At 39.5% G+C, this 19619-nt stretch overlaps 3 protein-coding genes across 6 annotated transcripts; 2 read left to right on the top strand and 1 right to left on the bottom strand.

The window, feature by feature from the left end:
- Positions 1–7373: 7373 nt before the first annotated feature.
- On the bottom strand, positions 7374–10811 carry LOC112289258 (protein phosphatase 1 regulatory inhibitor subunit PPP1R8 homolog). 4 transcript variants are annotated; one of them, XM_024534334.2, is made up of 5 exons: positions 10591–10811; positions 9392–9647; positions 8974–9212; positions 8440–8742; positions 7374–8034 (listed from the first exon to the last, which is right to left on the bottom strand). In XM_024534334.2, exons 1-5 carry the CDS (start codon positions 10608–10610, stop codon positions 7407–7409), a joined length of 1446 nt encoding a protein of 481 aa, XP_024390102.1. In that variant the 5' UTR covers positions 10611–10811; the 3' UTR covers positions 7374–7406. The 4 variants fall into 4 exon arrangements, with proteins under 4 accessions (XP_024390102.1, XP_024390100.1, XP_024390103.1 ...); XM_024534332.2 differs by having other exon boundaries at positions 7374–8049; XM_024534335.3 differs by having other exon boundaries at positions 7374–8049; positions 9392–9663; positions 10591–10767.
- A 1413-nt stretch (positions 10812–12224) lies between these two features.
- LOC112289260 (ADP-ribosylation factor 2) lies at positions 12225–13907 on the top strand. Its single transcript, XM_024534337.3, has 6 exons — positions 12225–12479; positions 12710–12780; positions 12954–13073; positions 13224–13342; positions 13466–13547; positions 13666–13907. Exons 1-6 carry the CDS (start codon positions 12332–12334, stop codon positions 13669–13671), a joined length of 546 nt encoding a protein of 181 aa, XP_024390105.1. The 5' UTR covers positions 12225–12331; the 3' UTR covers positions 13672–13907.
- Positions 13908–14358: 451 nt separating this feature from the next.
- LOC112289256 (beta-hexosaminidase 1) lies at positions 14359–19587 on the top strand. The gene is made up of 14 exons (XM_024534331.3): positions 14359–15096; positions 15310–15384; positions 15592–15627; positions 15855–15966; positions 16121–16191; positions 16375–16505; positions 16735–16800; positions 17080–17180; positions 17332–17391; positions 17789–17822; positions 17925–18023; positions 18219–18278; positions 18697–18947; positions 19152–19587. The coding sequence occupies exons 1-14, from the start codon at positions 14659–14661 to the stop codon at positions 19331–19333; spliced, it is 1716 nt and encodes a 571-aa protein (XP_024390099.1). The 5' UTR covers positions 14359–14658; the 3' UTR covers positions 19334–19587.
- The last annotated feature ends 32 nt before the right edge of the window (positions 19588–19619 follow it).

The raw sequence follows: 19619 nt of genomic DNA on the forward strand, positions 1-19619 counted from the left end.
AAGTTGATAATAATTAAGAGTTTAGGTAGAAGAAGTTTTAGACTTGAGGTAGCACCAACTTAGGTTGAAATATCTTATTTATTGGTGGAGATAGAATATTAATGAATGCACATGGGAACCAACAAAGAATCTTATAAGCGCTACAGAGAAGATAAAAGTTTTTTATAAATGACATCCATCAAAACCAAGATGAAGAATCAAGCATATTTGTACTATAAAAACAAGGATGTTCAATAAAGATTGCATTCCATCTTCTATCTTTTATTATGATTTCTTTGTATTAGTAGTATGAATTACCAAAATGGCTCATATATTGTATTTGAAATAGGACAATGCAATTAGGATGACAAGTGCAAATATTAGATAAAAAATTAGGTTAAAAAAGAAAAATAGTATTAAAAGAAAAAATATGAATAGTATAGAAAATCTAATATAAATTTTTATATAAAAAGCATCTTAAAAAACATCAATTGGATATCTTTTAGCATCTCTAGAATATCTAAAAAAAATATAACCATTTTAAGATTCTAATATTACATAGTAGTATATAGTTCCAATATGGTATCATATATAGTTAAAATATAGTCCTTATATGAGTCAATATATAGTAAAATATAATATTGAACACATACTATATATGGGCTAGATAAATATCCACGGGATCAAATACGAGCTAACAGCAGGGTATCGAGGGGCCGGATATCGACATCCAGTTGTCAGGCCAGCCGTCGCGGGCCTCTGGACTGTCGATAGGGGTCCAGCTTGGGCCCAAGACTCTCCCTTTTTTCTTCTTCTCTGTTTATTTTTGGTGTTGTGGTTTGCAGGAGCTCTGAGATACCAAGTGGTTGCGGTTGGAGGTTTTCTTCCTTCCTTGTTGGACTACTGAGGTTTTCTCTCCTTTTAGTTGGGTTGCGAAGTGCGAAACTCCGCATTCAGTATTTTTTTCTTCCTCTTTGTTGCAGTGTTGCAATGATTGTTCTTCCCTTCTTCGCTGTGGTGCGACGAAGCTCCATGCATTCTAGCAAGTGGCAACTAGGCATTATTTTGATTGTTTTCTCTGTTGAAGGGTTGCAGTGGCATCATATCGATTGGGCTCAACTTCGTGCAGTGGTACCATTGAATATCATATTATGCTATTGATTTTGTCTTGTGGTGTGGAATCAATCGATCCTCATATGGTTACGGCAATTATTAAGAGAAACTCTTTGCGGTGGTACAGTGTGGTTTTGAGAGTGCAGCTTGTGTCGGGCCCTTGCATCAATTGTTGTCAATTACTTAGAGTAATCAGAAGAATTTAATTTTGTTGTTTTCTTCTTTCTTCCCCTGGTGTAGCATTGTGATAAGGCTTACAGTTCGGTAATCGGGTTGCAGCTAGATCAACACCATATCTAGTCCTTGCTTAAGGCGTCACCTGCATATTGGGCTCTCAATCAATTGTTTAGTTGAATTCTGGACACAAAATTGCAACTCATTCAAGGATGCACACTAGTCATGAGGCTCGCATAAAAAAGTGTTACGATCAATCATAACTCGCCTTACAACAATCCATCTTGATTGTGGGATTGCTAGTATTAATATAGCATGATCAGGACGTGTTACTGTAATAATCTGTACCAACCAAGAAGCGTCAAAATTGTAGCATCCTTGGTTCAATGTGGAATCTATAGTAGCGCACATTGCTAATTGAAATTAGGGTAGACTTAGATCTGGCTTTCTTGAATACGGTGGAAGTCTCAAACGGACGATTCCAATTGCAAAGTCTAGCAACGTGAAAATCGGTGATTCTTATAGGTACAACAGATTGAGTCTCAACTAGGTTTCAAACTTGAAGGCTCCAGCATCAACAAGTCTATAGCCAATGGTTATAGAGCACAGCCACAAAGAGCATCTTGGATAGAGAGGCATTGAAGGATGGAGATGTTGGCCATTGAGCTTTCGATTAAGGGAACCATATTGAGGACATTCAGACCAAGGAATTGTGAGTTCTTTGTTGTACTGCAACATCTCCAAGCTTAAGATCTTTGGAATCTTGTATAAGAATTAGAACCAATTCAATAAATAAATAAATAGGCACAATTAATTAATATTAAGAGTGACTGAAAGACGGTTTACAAATCAGGTTAAACTTGAATGAATCAGGTTAATTTTGGATGAGTTGTTGTAAATGAGAAAATATTCTATTGGATGGAAAACTATTTGGAGATGAATACTCATTTATGGATGATAAATCAATTGTAGACAAAAAAAAAAAATCTTTGGATGAACTTTTAACTTGGAGGATTTTATTTTTTACTAAATAAAAAATTAAAATAAAATAAACTAATATAAAAAATTCTCTTCAATTGTGTATATGGTTTTTATTTGTGAAGTGGCTTGCATTGTGGTTTTAGATTTGTATGTGTGAATTTTAATTAGTTAGAAAAATTAAGTTCTTTAGTAGGAAGAAAGAAAGAATTTTATTCAATTATTCCATAAGTTAATTAGTAGTTGCGGATTAGGGATAATCCTTTTGGCACAAATATTTTGGAATTTCTTCTTGAATATACATATTTTCTTATTATTATTTTGTCATCTCTCTTTGATACTTATTTCACTTATTTATTTATCTTCCTTGAATTCTTATCCTCAATAATACATCAAAAAGCATATGCACTTTCTATTCATAACTAATTTGAAATGTCAAACTACAAGAATTCCAAAATATTTTTTCCAAAAGGATTAGTCTATATTAGTGACATGAATTCTCTCTATATCAACTCAACCTACAACTCTTAACTAGTAGGCAAATTAATTTTTTAACTATGACTTGGCTAGATATCTTATATGTTGTAAGCCAAGTTAGTAACTTTATTATCAATCTACAAAAATTTCATCTCAATGTTGATAAACATATATTATAATATATAATGCAAACATTAGACTATAATCTCTTTTATACACCAAAAGAAAATTGTACAATTAAAGATTAGACTAATATAGATTAGAAAACTTATATATAAATATATCGCTTTATTAGAGCTTATGTTTTTATTTTTGTAACAATCCAATTAGTTGACAGAGTAAACACCACCTTAAAGTCACTAAATTCTCAATACAATCAAAATATCAAGCCTTTATTGAGAGAGGTCAAGGAAATGTCTAGTAACAACCACTAATAAATAAAATTCAACTCACTATTGCAATAGTCTTTATCACTTCCAAAAACACAAAAATACATCAAAGCATTTCAAATATTTTACCACAACAATCTATCACTATACATTGTGATAATCAAGGATCGATCAAATTGGCACAAAACTATATTTTTTATGCTAGAACCAAATGTATTGAAATACACAATTATTTTATCCAAGAGCAAGTTTTAAAAGGAAAAATTGCATTTTATTATAATACTACAAATGTCTAATTGGCAGATTTACTTACAAAACTATTAGCAAGAATTAAGTTTAAAATCTATGAAGATGCATTAAGCATCCAAAGTCTTAGCAACCTAACTAAATCCTATATACACTGAAATAACTCATTCTTAACAAATATTAGTATCTACTCTTTAGTGGGAAATAATATTAGCTAAACCTATTGTTAATAGCCATAAGAATCCTATCTAAAGAGAAATTACATCACAAAATCCTCATTTCCCAAAAAATTCTAATACTAATGGAAGACAAATTAGAAGGCACATAGGATGCACTTTCTTGCCAACAACAATGCTAAGAAGATAGAGACTTTTTGACTTCATAAAACAATAGAGTTCTTACAACATAGATTGTTACAACTAATACTACCATATCAACTATATTATCCTTATCAATGCATCCTACTTAAAAAAAAAAAAAAAAAACTTTTAAAAACACAAGTATATATATATATATATATATATATATATTTACTAAGAAAAAAGCATTGAAAAACAACATGCAAGAAGGCCTACTTGAATCCCATCTAAAAACTTCACTTAATATTCCATGTTAGAATATGCAATTAAGCACATCAACAAAATCTAACGCATAGCAGCAGAGCTTATACAACAACTCCAAAATTGTTCATGTGCACAACAAAAATAAGTATCCTTTCACCATAAACACAAACACTTATTAGCATGGTTAAAATAGTACAAAAGCATCAACATAAAACATGGAAGACAAAAAAAACACATACCATAGTCATTTGCCGATTGATATAAAAACAATCAAGGCTTCCTTGATACTCTCAACATTATGCTTATTGCAACAGATGTCTCGATATTAATCCTTACCCCCTCCCCTCTAAGTACTCTTCCACACTTCACCGTTAGTAAACAATGAAACGGGCTCGAGTTCGATGGTGTTACAAAGCAATTGCAGATTGTTGATCCTCCAGCTCTGCTCATCTTTCGGCATGCGCAGGACTAGGAAACCATCTAAAGCTGGAATAGGAATTGGAGGCAAGTTTGTAGACATATTGTCTTCAAGATGTCTACAAACTTGCCCTGGATGAGGTTACCCGATGCTGTACACTATCGAGAAAGCTTAGAAAACTCGCTGTCAGAAACCACCATTCTACGCATGCGACCACATACACATACACACTCTTTAGTTAAAGTTTAGGCTTCGGTGACGCCCAAACTGCACCCGGTGCAAGACTCTTTGAAGAAAGAGGTCCTTGCGACGAGTCTCGGAATGGCATGTGATCCGTATGGGAGCAAAGTAGCAACGTTCAGCTTAGATTTCGCCTAATCGATCTATTCGCTAACCGAGGGCTGTTGCACTCCCACCCAAGCGCTATACAAACATCCTAACCACCGCGGGGACAATCTTCAACTCCTTCTTTACTAGCCCGGGGCGTTCCAGAACTTACGAATCCTTGTCTTGCGGAATGTGGGGATCAAGTACAAACTCACGCAGCCTTTTTAAACGTGCTCAAGAGTAAGTCACATGTATTTTGCATCAAATCCACCAGCGAGTAACGATTGATCGCTTGACAGAGTCGTTTCGTCCACTACATCAGAGAAATTTGCGGTTTGCCTTACGATGAGATGCATGAGAGATTAGAAGATGTTTGCACAGCTTAGTCGAAGAGCATTAGAACTGAAAATTTACTCGATTAACTTGTTCACAACGACAACTTACCGACAGCATGTTTAGTGTTCTAATCGCAATGCAAACCATCAGATTGATTGTGTCGTTCTTTATGTTTCCCGCTTGTTCCTTTTAGCTCGTTGCTAGGTTTCCCACAATGGCATATTGTCAAACCCTTTAAGAGCTGGAACTGGAACATGGGACAGTAAATCTCTTGGATCCAAGTCATCCCATGTGGAACAGCACACAGCTCAGCAATTCTGATGCCAGCACTGCTATAAAGAGCAGATGACTCATACGCACCAAGTGCCTGGAAATGTGTCTAAAGACTTCGAATTCATGCAGAGTATGAGGCTTGCACAACTCGGCGTTGGATGAGGACTAGTTCCGCCATTTTAGGCCATGTGGGACAGAATCTGCGGCACCGACGGAGACGTTTCAGAGTTATAGTCATGGAACCCTGGGAATGGATTAACCTAAGAGATCGATTCACAAAGAAGATACCTTGATGGGGCAGGGGAAAGCCGCTGTCTCCCCTTCGCTAGATTTAGCTTTACATTCTGTCATCGACGGTGTCAGACCCCACATTTAGTCAATTTTCGCCCCATTTCTCGCCGCTCTACATTCCCTCGGAAACAAGTTCATTCGAATTGGGTCAACTTCGATTTCTGCTCCGCGTTGGTTGCTCTGTAGGTGTGCCTCCCACCGGCTTGCGACCGCATTGTGAGTGCGCACTGAGATCTCGAGTGTGTGAGTTTAACGACTGCGTCTCATGTCAACCTCGATGTGCATTCAGGAATCATTTAGTTGTGAAGTTTCCCTTTGTATTGAATGTGCGCCGACATTCAAGAGCTTTTGAGATGGCTGGTGTATCGGACAGTATATGCTCAGCATAGAATCAATTCCCTGTACAATACTTTGTAGACACCATGAGGATCTCCACAAAGGTTCCGACTATCGCGCTGTTCTGTCTAGCCCTTGCACTCAGCGCATCTGCTCGGCCCCAGTCTCGCTCTAGCGCAGTCTCAAATCGTCTCGAGGACGCGGAACAAGTGATCACCACCATTGTTGGGACACCGGCACAAGGATCCCAACATGTAGAACACCGGTTTCTGAAGTCCGGCAGCAGTGGAGGAAAGGAGTCGAAGTCTTCCAAGTCTTCCAAGCGTTTGAAACGCAAGTCTACGAGCATCCACAGCTGGTCTAAAGCCACATTGGTAGGCGTCTTCATTGGTGTTGGCGTCGCTTTAGGAACGGTTTTCGTGTGCTTTGTGTTTATCTTGGTGACAGAAAAGAAAAACACAGATCCCAGGTGGCACATACGATACCTTCTCTGTGGGCGCAAGCTGAAGAAACGTTATTCCAAAGCTTTTTCGAAGAAGAAATGTTCATCAGACGAGGAAACAGCGGATGCTAAGGAAAGAGAGGTCGAGGTTAGTGACGCTAAAGTAGAAGTAGCCAGTTCGAAATAGTCCTGGCTGTGCTTGAGGACATGGTTGGGGCGGTCATCCAAGCTGGAAATCGTTCAGATTGCAATCAGATATCTAAGCCATTGGCACATTAAGCAAGCTTGATATACTGTGGACATTTCCTTCCGGTTAGATTGCCAGTGATTCCCGCATGCACGGTTTCACTTGAGAATGTTGTGCTTGAACGACGTCGACTGAAGTTTGTGAGACTGTCAGTGTTTCAATGCATTCTTGTTTGATGGGTGCGAGTGTCGTAAATTAGTGACATGTGGAGGTGAAACTTGTGTAAGCCCACACGAAAGAATGCACCAAACTCAATGGACTGTTACGTTGTCAAATACTAGGGTTTGTGATGCCAAGACCGAGAAATGAGTTTGCGACTGTTTGGATTTTGAGCGAATATTTTGTCAACTTCCAAAAACTTTGTCTAGTACGTCACCAAACCTGCAACAGAGAACCGTTTCATGCCATGCATTACTTGTACCGACAAAGGGACACACAAATGCCATTTGGACATTTCCAACTTCAAGTGATGGGGATAGCAATCTGCACCAAGTTCACGGTGGAATTGCTGAAATTAGTTGTAGACCATGTTTGCGCATGTAATTGTTGCTTTTGAACTCCCCTACGTTTATACGAATGACACTGAGCTGTTTGGAATTAGTTGCACTAGAATCTCGTCCTGTTTCATAAAACTAAATGGTGCTCATAAAATCCACGCTCTCCAATTGTTCACCCGATGTGTTGCACTCCAAACGCGAGACGAGAAAGACGAGCATGAAGTCATTTTTCATGAGAAACAACAGCTAGAGCCAAAAACGTAACATGACATACACTTGAAAAATAATTAAGAAAATAGATGTGGTTTAACTTTACTTTTCTAAGACTTTGAGACAACTGATGCAGCTACAGATCTATCCTCTGCATCCCCAAAGAGATCATCATTGTCATATTTTGTCAACCCACGACTTCCTGGGATTAAGCTCTTCAGTTGAGCACCTTCGAAATTGCCATCAGAATGTGCTGCATCCTTGCCTTTCTCAATCTTTATTCCAGGTGAGGTACTCCCCCCATCTGCATTGGCTCCGTCTGAAGCCCTTCGGGTGGGTCCCGCCCAACCACTACCCACTAATCCTGATACTGAATACATATCTTCATATAGACCACCTTTACCAGGAGACTTAACCTTTTCCAAGTATTGTTTTAGCTTTTCAGTCACACCAGGCACTGACCCACCCTGTACTTTCCCCTTAGAATCATCTTTCCCTTTCGGAATAACTGTGACCTGTACTAGTGATTCATACTTCCCAACTAAGCTCCCTTCTCTTACACCAATTGGTCCTGGCTCTGTACTCACATCTGCACCATCGGAGATTCCTACAACCTCAGCTAGAATCCCACCATATTCATCTCGATAGGACACCCGAGACTTCCTAATCCGTTTTGTAGGCCTTTCACTAGCATTTTCTTCTCTTGTTTTCGAGTCTGTGGAATAGTTCCTCTTGTACCTGCACACGCTAGGTCTGTGATTCTGTAGTGGGTGGAGAGAACGAGGAATTACATGACAAACCTTGAAGGTTAAATCTCATATACAGAAGCATTGTATACATATAATCTTGTAGGCTTCACATATGCACTCCATGATTTTAATAAACATTAGTGCCAGTGTTAAATAGCAGGCTTCTTGATATATGAATCATGTTACTAAGATAATTTATTGCGAAATTCAAAATTTCTGCAAAATGCCAAAACTCATTCATCTCGTAGGAAATACCTCTGATATGTGACTTAAACATTAGTGCCAGTGTTAAATAGCAGGCTTCTTGATATATGAATCATGTTACTAAGATAATTTATTGCGAAATTCAAAATTGCTGCAAAATGCCAAAACTCATTCATCTCGTAGGAAATACCTCTGATATGTGACTGTTGGAACAGGATTTGGACTTGGAGCTCCTAACTTGTTGAGATTTGTGTTATAAGCCACAACTGCTTCCTCATCGCTCATATCTGGACCTGGCGGGTAAACAAATTGTGCTGGCACCTCTGCAGAACCTGTAGGTGGATCTCGAACAACTTTTCTGAGAACATAGGTCCGTGTTGACGCTGCAAATCTGAGAGATTGGCCTACTTCTAGTTCCACTGGATTGTCTTTCGTAAGGCGTTCATTTGCCACAAAGGTCCCATGAACAGAACCTAGATCAATAACATACACACTGCAAAATGACCACCGTGATGGTTGTGGTCTTAGACACCAAACTTGAACGAATATTAACTATTTGATTGAACACATGTTCAAATTTGCATCTTTGAGCTATCCCATGACCGTTCTGTCACCGTGACCAGTGTATAAAGGCCAGATTAGCTCTGGCAAAAACATTGAACAGTGAATCTATTCACCAAGTGAATTCAATGACGGCAATAAAAGCTATTTTGCAAATTCAAACCTTCCATTCTTGTGCAGTACAACAGCAGCATGCTGCCGAGACACTGACGGATGGTCCAGCACATAATCGCACATTAAAGCTTGACGCCCAAACAGTGCCCGCCTTTTTTCAAGAGAAATCTTGTCCACCACTGTACCATCTTTAACCACTTCCAGAACATGAACCCCGTTCTTAAACTCCGCGGCCCATTCAGGAGGTTGCCAGTTAGATCCACCTTGTCCCAATGATGTGCTAGAAGTCTGCACTTTAAACAAGTGACCTCTAAGTTTTGAAGACCTAAGCATAACTGCCGTTTAGAGTTACTCACTCACAACGTTCGGGCAGCATCAAAAAGCATCAGTGAGGAAGACAAGTTGTATTCTTGCATACTGTATTAGCATTTCAAGAACATTGAATTGAAAGGACGAAGACAGCCCACCGCAGCGGCTTGAGCTTCTGCTGGGGGCGCAGGCGGAGGAACCCGGGGTTGAGACGGAGTGATAGCTTGCTTAACAACTCCTGGATTTACAGAGAAAGGTTCGACAGATTCCGCCTTCTTGAATCTGTCCATGCCATATCTGTTCAACATCTTGCAAAACCCTTTCAGAGTCCACCAGTCCCTGACGCAGGAATAAGTGCTGTATAACAAGCCCCTGATAATTCTGATGAATACGGGGATGAGGTCATTGGAATGCCTGAAACAATTCAACGCTGCATCAAATCGCTATAAGTCAAGCACATATAATTTGACGTCAAGGAGGTCTCCTTCCAAATGAATCACACAAGGGTTGGCAAAGAATGAAAGAATAATGTCTCGAGAAGGAGCCCCCGGAATCCCAATCGAGTCCACAATTACGATGAACTAAATATGTGAGCACAATAGTTGTATGGCAAGAGTAACAATTCCACCAAATTTTGATTTTCTCTACCAATAGTTTTTTCCCAGCCTACCTAAACTAAAAATTTCTCGCATCAACCTCGCCAGCAGCAAGTGCTCTAGAAAAAATAGGTATTCAAAGCAAATTAACGTCGTATAACTCACTTTTAATCCATCCTGTGCTCATTAAACAACATTCCTGATGCATTGAAATTTCCCCGTGCAGAAGAACATCGATCACCGATCGACGTAAAGACTTACAAATTCTTCCTGGAGATACTTGTACCAAATCTGCTAAGACTTCGTGACCAGAAGAGAAAAATATGCAAGATATTCTCATAGACCTCTATGAACAGCCTAATAGATTGAAGAGCACTTGTATTATACTCTCTTCTACGATTATTAATCTAACTGGAAAATTTAACCTAAATCCATCAATTCTTCCTTCCATGCTTGAAAAGAAGCAAACTTCAGCGTTCTCGTCCTCAACATCTGAATCAAAGCCTCAGTAGCGGAGTAATCGCCGCCACTTTATCTTACCGCTAGCATCCTCTATCAAACAGCCCCTCGTCTAAAAGAATTCAAATGAGTGAATCACACGAATGTGCCAATGGACAATCGAACATCCACACCTTCAGGGTGAAAAATGACTTGAGCCACCATTGCGAACTACATCTTTCTCCAAATCCTCACCCTCGATATAGCGAAAGTGGAACTTGAGTCAAGGATGCCCTATCTTCATGACTGGCACAAGTAATTACCTGGACACCGGTGCGACCATCACATTTCACCATTGATCTCGGCTTCGTTCGAAGCGCATCGTTCTGAGGTGTGTATCAAAGTTTTCCTCCTCCCCTCGCGATGTGGCCAGAATTTTCTCATCTCTGCTTATTCTAGCTATGGCGAAGTAGGGCAGCAGCTTTATGCACGCGACTAGAGAAAACGTGAAAACGAGAAAACGAGAAAATGAGGCCTCCAGCCTGAGAATCTTGAGGGGGAGTAGGCCTTTAACCGTGTGAGTCATGCACTCTTCACCGATGGCTGGGGACCTGAAGACCGTGAGGCAGGTCACCGAATTCCGCAGACGACTAATCTCCTCCGCCGATTGTTGAATCATCTGAAGGACGAAGTTCAATCTAAACATTTTGTTATAACTTCGAAAATCATGTTCATTGATTCACATCAAAAACTTTACTATACAATGCATATTTATGAATTTATGAATATCATGATATTTATGAAATTCACTCATACTGCTCGCGATTAAAAAAAAAAAATTGTGTGTAGTGTTATAGATGTATCATTTCAGTGATACTTATATGTAGTTCATATAACTTAGTTAAAATAAACAATCTTTTTTTCAAGCTTTTTTTAATATTTGAATCAATTTATATCCGTAAAAATATCGAAACTGAAAGTATTTTTCGTAGAGAAAATATATTATCTCTTTACGACTACTTTTTTTGCAACCAGTAAATATTGTTTTAAAAATACAAATAGAATAAAAATAATAAAAAAATGAATCATTAATTTTAAAAAAACAGGTATTTGAATATCATTAATTGTAAATTATACGATGCCTATATATGCACAAAAAAACCAGCCTTGTCCTCACAGGTTATTATACGTTTTTTGGGATTTTTAATTGAACTTTCTGGCTTGTAAGGTTATTTGTTTGTATCTTGAAATTTATTTCAACATAAATTTGAAAAGTAAAATAAATTAAACAAATAATAAGTTACAAATAACAAGTTTCACCTCAACCATTCCATTATTTGCTATGCAGACACAATTTGTAGCCTATTATTGTTATCACGCTTACAGTAAACTGAAGAATCATCCATGCTCTGTACATAAGTTTTGCATGCATGTGTTTAGTGCGTAAATAAAACTAATATTTTTACAAATTCTTCACACGGGTCACAGTTACCAGCATTTTAAACTCTACTTTAAAATCACGAAAATAACTAAAAATTATATATAAATAATATATATATATATATTAACCTTCAACTGATATGCTTCAAAAAAATATTTCAAGTAAATATTGACCTCAATGAAAAGTTAAAAAAGTAGTGCAACAAGACACTCGAAGAGTGAGCTAAGTTGGTTGAAGAACGCAGAGAAAAGACTCTCTTACTGTCATTCCCCATCACAGCCCTTCGATCGGGCCATCCATGGTCTCCATTCACGTCCTGTTATCAGGGGCCACACCTCGATTCAGTCCAAGAACCGGATTGACGACCTGGGATACCCGGTACCCGCACATGATTGAGACTCTGAGCTAGGCTAGGGTCAGGCATAGCTCATATTCCAACGGAGACATCATCATCCACGCGGTGTTCTGGAAACTAAGAGCTCTTCGCCCTGCACCCTCGTTCTTGTTGTTGTTGTTGGTTTGTGAGGGGTGCTCTGTCTGGGGTTAGCCTGCGCGTTGGTTTCATCGCTCGTATCTCCTCACCCGTCGTGGTTTAGTCGCCGTCCCCGCGGGGTGCTGCCGCCATGGGGCTTACATTCACAAAACTGTTCACGAAATTGTTCTCGAAGCGGGAGATGCGCATTCTGATGGTAGGTCTCGACGCAGCTGGTAAGACCACCATTTTGTACAAGCTGAAGCTGGGCGAGATCGTCACCACCATCCCCACCATCGGTATGGTTCACTTCATTGTTAGTGTGTTTTATCTGTGGCGGAGTGCGGGGGGGTTTGAGTGGTTCTGGGTGAGGGTTACGGTCGGAGAGTATTACAAGGTTGGCAGGATGTTTTTATTTTTTATTTTTATTTTTATTTTTACTCGTGTGCGTGTGTGTGTGAACGTAGGTTGAGTTTCATTTTGTAGAGTTGGACTCGAACTGAGAAATGTGTGGGTGGTGTAAATGCAGGGTTCAATGTGGAGACCGTTGAATACAAGAACATCAGTTTCACCGTTTGGGATGTCGGAGGTCAGGACAAGGTACGATTTGCCTACGATGATTTGCGCTTATTAGTTGAGGATGCGGCCATGAGGTTTTGTGACACCCTACGATTTCAGAAATTGGAAGTATCCAAGTGCTGGTTTGTGGATGTCGTGTGGACGAGTAAGCAGTCGTTTGGTTATGTAACTAATTAGCTTTCATTGTTTCACAGATCCGACCATTGTGGAGGCACTATTTCCAGAACACTCAGGGGTTGATCTTCGTGGTGGACAGCAACGATAGAGATCGTGTTGTGGAAGCAAGAGATGAACTTCATCGCATGCTAAACGAGGTATTTGTCGATGCCTCTTCGATTTTCTGGGCTTTTTTCTGTGGGCATTTTACAAAGAGCTCATTCCTCGTTTTAAGGATGGCTTGCCATGGAGAGCGCCTCCGAATTCTGCTCCCTCTGTTGAACCACTTGCTCTTTTGTTTTTTGCAGGACGAGCTACGTGATGCGGTCCTACTCGTGTTCGCCAACAAGCAGGATCTGCCAAATGCCATGAATGCTGCAGAGATCACTGATAAGCTTGGGCTCCACTCACTCCGCCAACGCCATTGGTAATCAGTCGTACTTTGTTGTATTTCTGCTATATTTCTCCTATGTTACGATTACGCAGTTCCATTTATGTCCTGTATGGACGTAATATACTCCTGCTAACCTTGACTTTGGGTTTTAATCAGGTACATTCAGAGCACCTGTGCAACTTCTGGAGAGGGTTTGTACGAGGGTCTGGATTGGTTGTCAAGCAACATTGCCAACAAGGTACCATCAACACGTCAATTAGCCTCGTATTTGAAGTTTTAATGCAGTTTACACATTTTGCTATTTAACTGGCCATGTTTTTGGGTGTCGCTAACTTCGCTGTGTATTTGTTGTGCAGTCTTGATTACGGCGATATGTGGAATTCTATGCTCCTAAGTGAGCTGTCCCTTAGCTGAAATGTGAGGATTTAGTGAACTCCTATTGTAGAGTTTTTGAGATGGCGTAGCTTAGAAATTCTGATTTTGAATGATAATGTCTCTCAGTCCGAGTGCCTCAGTAAGCAGGATGCCTTGAAGGCAGTTGTATGCACATATGGAATTTAGGCCCTTAAATGTATCACAGCTCTATGATTTGATCTTAGTTTGAATTTGCATGATTTGTCTCCAATTATTTTATAATTTTAGAGTAAATGTTAGCACTTGGATTGTTTAAGTTGTGTTTCTTCGCTTGTCATCGTGATGTAGTGGATGCATGATAGACTGTCGTTAATATCGAATACCTGAATGATTTAATATCCTCGAACTCCATGCATGTAACAAAATAAATACAATGCGTGAAAAGGCTGCGTCCACATCTGTTCTCAGATAGTCTTAAAGACCAACACCGCATTTATAATGCTGCTCTGGTAACTCTATTTTGAAGGAACTTTAATTGCTGCACTACCCATTGTAAATTACCGAGCCCAGGAAATGTCCGTAATGGAAGGAGTATCTACACGCAGCGAAATCTTTGAAATTTTGAAATAATTGTAAATTTAGTGTTGTCGGTGAATATAAACTCGTTCTTAGTGACAGCGGTCAAGTATTAATACAGAGGCATGTTTCAACCTCGTTGCTTCCAGCTGTACAGGACTTAGAAACAGAGAGGCACATGGTGTGGAGTGGATTCGTTTCCCCATTCTGATATCCTCTTTCCGAAGCATTGTCAGTGAGCCAGAAGCTCGATGCATTCACCATTACGGCAGTTGATGGTCTCTTGAATGTTGAAACGGGATGAGAGGGTTGAATCGACTCTTTTGTGGTTTTCTTTAGGATTGAGGAAGTCGGTCGCTGTTGGAGAGGAGGAGAATTAAGTTGAATTGAGGAGTTAAGTGGAGGAAGTCCTAGATGTGATGGAGCATCGGGGGGTAGCAGCTGCAGCTCTGATTTGTATTCTGGGGTTTTTTGAGGCGAGTAAATTGCGTACGGTGGAAGGAAATGGTGCTCCGCGGGCGCAATTGTCTTCGATTCTAGACGTGAACGGCGACTGGCATGTACATGCCGGGGATAACGGGGGATTTATCGAGATGGAGATTATAGGGGAATTGGAGAAAGTTGATGTGAAGATCTGGCCAATGCCTGTAGAAGTTGTGCTTGGTGAGAAGCCGCTCTACTTGGACGGACACACGTTCAAATTTGAAGTCGCAAATTTGCCATCTGTGCCAGATACTCTTGCGAAGGCCTTCGTGAGATATCACGCTATTATCTTCTCATTGCACGCACAGCATTCGGGGTCGTCCTCCCCTGCGCTCACGAAGCTCATAGTCACTCTTGGGTCGCAAAACGAAGAGGTAGCGGATTCGTTGGAATTTACACTTTAATCGATATCGTTTCCTTCAGTAAGTTGCGTTGGTTGAGTCTTGAAGCAACCATTGGATTGGTATCCTTAAATTTCTGTACTTGGATAGAAAGCAGTTGTACCATCAAAAACAGAATTGTTGCAGATATCATCTCTTGCATTTCTAATCCTGGGTGAAAATTCTGCGGCTCTGTATCGTCTACAGCTTCAATACGGAGTGGACGAGTCCTACATGCTGGACGTTCGTGATTCATCAGATTCCAACGTTGCTTACCTTGAAGTAAGTGTCGTGCAGTGATGTGGTAGACACTACATCAAAAAACGATTCATCTAACTTTGAGCCTGTGACATCTGCCGAACTTCAGATGTGTAGGCAATAAATGACTCATTGCTCACTACATATGATTTGTTTCTCAAGGTCGTAGTTGACCGTTCAGAGAGCTTGCTTACCCTAATGATCTGCTGATAAGATGATACATCTTGGCAGGCGCTGACTGTTTACGGAGCTCTACGTGGTCTTGAGGTCTGTCTCTCACTAATGCTTTTGTGAATCATTTACTTACTGCTACAGTGTTCACATTTGTTATTGGAACAAAAAGATAGTTCCTGTGTAAATGCTGGATATTGAATTTTCAGGTCTTCATATATCTGCGGTTAGTTGATTGTAATGCCTGTTGTTCTAGTTTAGGGACAAATCATAAATTTGGGATACTATTAAATGTGGAATTACACGATTTGATCAATGTGTAGACGTTTAGTCAGCTGACGTCATACAATTTTACATCGAAATCGGTGCAAATACGAAGGACTCCATGCTTCATCAAAGACTTTCCCAGATTTCCATACCGTGGGCTTCTTATAGGTACATGCGTATCTCTCTGTTACATTTCTTCCTCTTTTCCAACATTGTTTGTTACTTTAATATTATTAGCCTTAGAACGAAGTACTTAACGTGACATTGTTTTATTCTTGATTTTGTCAGCGTTTGCATGTACTCATACAGTTCCTTTGAACAGATACCTCTCGCCATTACCAACCAGTTACGTCTATAAAACGTGTCCTTGACTCGATGGCATATTCCAAACTTGTAAGTTAATTTTTAACTGTGTCCCGAGTTTCGAGTAGAACAACCCGGCCTTCATTAGGTGAAATAGAGTACTTTATCATTCCAAATTGAGTTGTTTGTTGTGCTCTGTCTTCAGTCATTGATTATATTAAACTTCCAGGCTGCGAAAAGAGACACTAACAACAGTAGTAATATGGTGTGCAGAATGTTCTGCATTGGCATATTGTTGACGAGCAATCATTCCCAATTGAAATTCCCTCATACCCTTTGCTTTGGAATGGTGCTTACTCGTATGCTGAGCGCTACACCATGGATGATGCTCGTGAAATTGTGGAGTATGTATCTAACGCCCAGTATTCCTCTCGGACGTTTTAAGTTGTTGAAAAGTCAATCACCTTTGTTATTCATTGAAGTGCTGAATAACTCCAATGTTGTGAACTTCCGACCTATTTTTGCAGTCTTTATGAATGACTTCAATATTTCCTGTATTGCCTTTCTATTTCCTTATATGGTTGCATCTTGTTCATCGGGCTGTAGTTGTTATTGACACGGAGTTTTGTCCAGATATGCACGTTTGAGAGGCATTAACGTTATGCCGGAGTTGGATGTGCCTGGTCACGCAGCGTCTTGGTAATGTTGACCGGTCAACTTTGTGTTTTTGGGTGTTCAGTGTACGAATTCCTTATATTTTCAATATCTGTAGCCTCGTGGTATTACTGGATGTTTACAAGTTCCAATGCGAATGTAGGGATAATAGTCAAAAGATAGTGCTGATGCGTCAAATTGCTTCATCCAAATTGTCGAGCAATACTAGCGAGGGATTTTAAAAATAATTGAGTTATTTATTTTTTAATTATGAAAGTTAATAATAGAGTTTCCTATTTGACTCTGCTGATGTGTACTTGGCAGGGGTGTGGGCTACCCAGAACTTTGGCCCACATCAAAGTGCATTGAGCCGTTGGACGTAAGCAGTAATTTTACATTCGATGTGATCAACGGCATAATCGAAGGTCTGAGTTACCCTCCTATTCATTGCTGGGATAGTCTCCTGAAATATCTTCAATGTAGTGCATACGTTAACACATGTATGAGTATTCTCTTCTTGATCACTCCTTTTTGCATTATTTTTGGCTTACAAATCCCTCTTTGGTATTGCTGCAGATTTCAGGACAGTCTTTCCATTTAAATTTGCCCACTTGGGTGGTGATGAAGTTGACACAGGTAAGTCATATTTTTTTCTGACCTCCTTGTACGAGATGTGTAAGTAATCTTCATGTGTTTTTGTTGTTCTTGAAGAGCTAGTCAATCTCCCATAGGTTGTTCTGAGTTGTGCAATTACCGTGTTGGCATCTTTGACAGTAGAGTTGAAGATTTGTGGAATAGATATTCCCTTTTTGTAACTTTTTCATAATACTGTAGTTTTGGGGTATTATATATGAACAATGTATACTAGTATGGCAATGCTCTAGTGATAAATCAATGAGTTTTCATTGTCCTCGCCAAATATTGCCTATGCTTTGTATTATCAAACCATTTTTGTGGAGTGTATTGCAATCTTGTTTTAATGAGTAATGCTGAAGTTTATCACCTGATCCACATTCTGTATGAATGTATCTAGGTTGCTGGGAGCGAACTTCCCACATTCAGAACTGGTGTGAAATCTGCATCACGAACTGACACTTGCACTTCTATACTTAATATGAAATTTCCTTCAACTTCGTTACAAATTAATTCTAATAACTTCATCTGTGTAGGTTGAACGTCAGGAACATCACCGCGAAAGATGCATATGCTGACTTTGTAGTCCGTGCTCAGGATATCGCAATCAAGCATGGCTATGTGCCTGTGAACTGGTAATCCTATTTTTCCTTTCTCCTTGTCCTTACGCCACAGTATCCAATAGTTAAGTACTTCTAGGACTAGAACCTATTCGTTTTGTAGATTGCATCGGACGGAAGATTTTGACACGTACGTGTTAATGCAGTCATATTTCTGAATTATAAAATAGGGTGGAGTATTTTTCTCACGCCTAATTTTGGGTGTAACAGGGAAGAAACGTTTCATACATTTTCATCGCGTCTCAAGAAGGAGACGGTTGTCCACAATTGGTACGATTTTCGAACCTCGATCTTGCAGTGTTCATTTTTTCCCTTTGCTTAATGACGACCATGGTATGATGTTTTTTTTAAGCTTTATAAGCTTCTTCTAATGAAATTATCAGAAAAATGTCAATAGAAGAACTAGCAGATTTTGGCTGAATTTCGATAAATCCCACCTGTCGTACCTTCAATTTTTAAGTTCCAGGTTTGTGGTGATAGATCAATGTAACCAAAGATTTTAGCCTCATATTTGCGGATTGTAACGTGCAAGATTTTTCTAAACGATAATTCGTAAAAAGAAGTTACCATTGCACGGCTTTATATTTCACAGACGACGTGACTAGGATCGAGACTTCATATCTGAGACGACTAACTTCATTAGAGTTGAAATATTTTCTGATGTCGCGGTCTGTAAAATTGAAATCAGGTTTCAGAGTGGAACGTGTGCACAAGCTGTGAAAAAGGGATTTAGCTGCATATTAAGCGATCAAAGTTCTTGGTACTTGGACCATTTAGACGCTACCTGGGACAAATTCTACGAGACTGAACCTTTCTCCAACATAGAAAACAAGGACGAGCAGGATCTTATGTTGGGAGGGGAGGTGTGCATGTGGGGCGAAACAGCTGATGAATCGAATATCTTGCAAACTATATGGCCACGTGCTGCAGCAGCTGCAGGTACATCTGATCTTCCCATCCAATTTATGAGTTTTGTTCCCAAGGTACATGTAAATTTCTTTTAGGATTTGTGTTCTTTTTGTTGCGGCCACATTCATCAGAGCTGTAAGTGAAGAAGAATGGCGGATCGTTGTTACTCGAGGGTCTCTGAATGTTTCAAAGATTTTTTTTATTAACATCGATGAATGTTTCACCCTGAATCAGAGCGTCTTTGGAGCACGCTTGAGTATACGAAAGTAGGGCATACCCAAGCTGTGAGTAGGTTTCAGCATTTTCGGTGTCTTCTGAATAGACGTGAAATTCCAGCTGCTCCTATATTTTACGGTAGCAGATTTGCATATGGACGAAGTTCACCGTATGGCCCCGGATCGTGTTTCAAACAGTGATTGGATTTACAGAATGTGAAAACGGTCACTGGGCTGACAGAATTATGTAGCTATCGATGGCAGGTGCTGCACTTACCCGTTCGTGGACGCTGGTATTTTAACAGTTTTTATTGACAGAAGGTTCTTGCAATATAAGTGGAAAGAATTGTTTTACAATTTGAAAGTGAGATGGATGTATAGAGTGAGAGTGCCACATTGAATATATGTTTATTGTATATTACTAAAATAAATGTAAAAATATTATTGTCATAATATTTCACATATCTCATCAAAATTGTTCCACATG

This window comes from Physcomitrium patens, chromosome 12 (genome assembly GCF_059467195.1).
Source record: "Physcomitrium patens ecotype Gransden chromosome 12, ASM5946719v1, whole genome shotgun sequence".
Taxonomy (NCBI): domain Eukaryota; kingdom Viridiplantae; phylum Streptophyta; class Bryopsida; order Funariales; family Funariaceae; genus Physcomitrium; species Physcomitrium patens.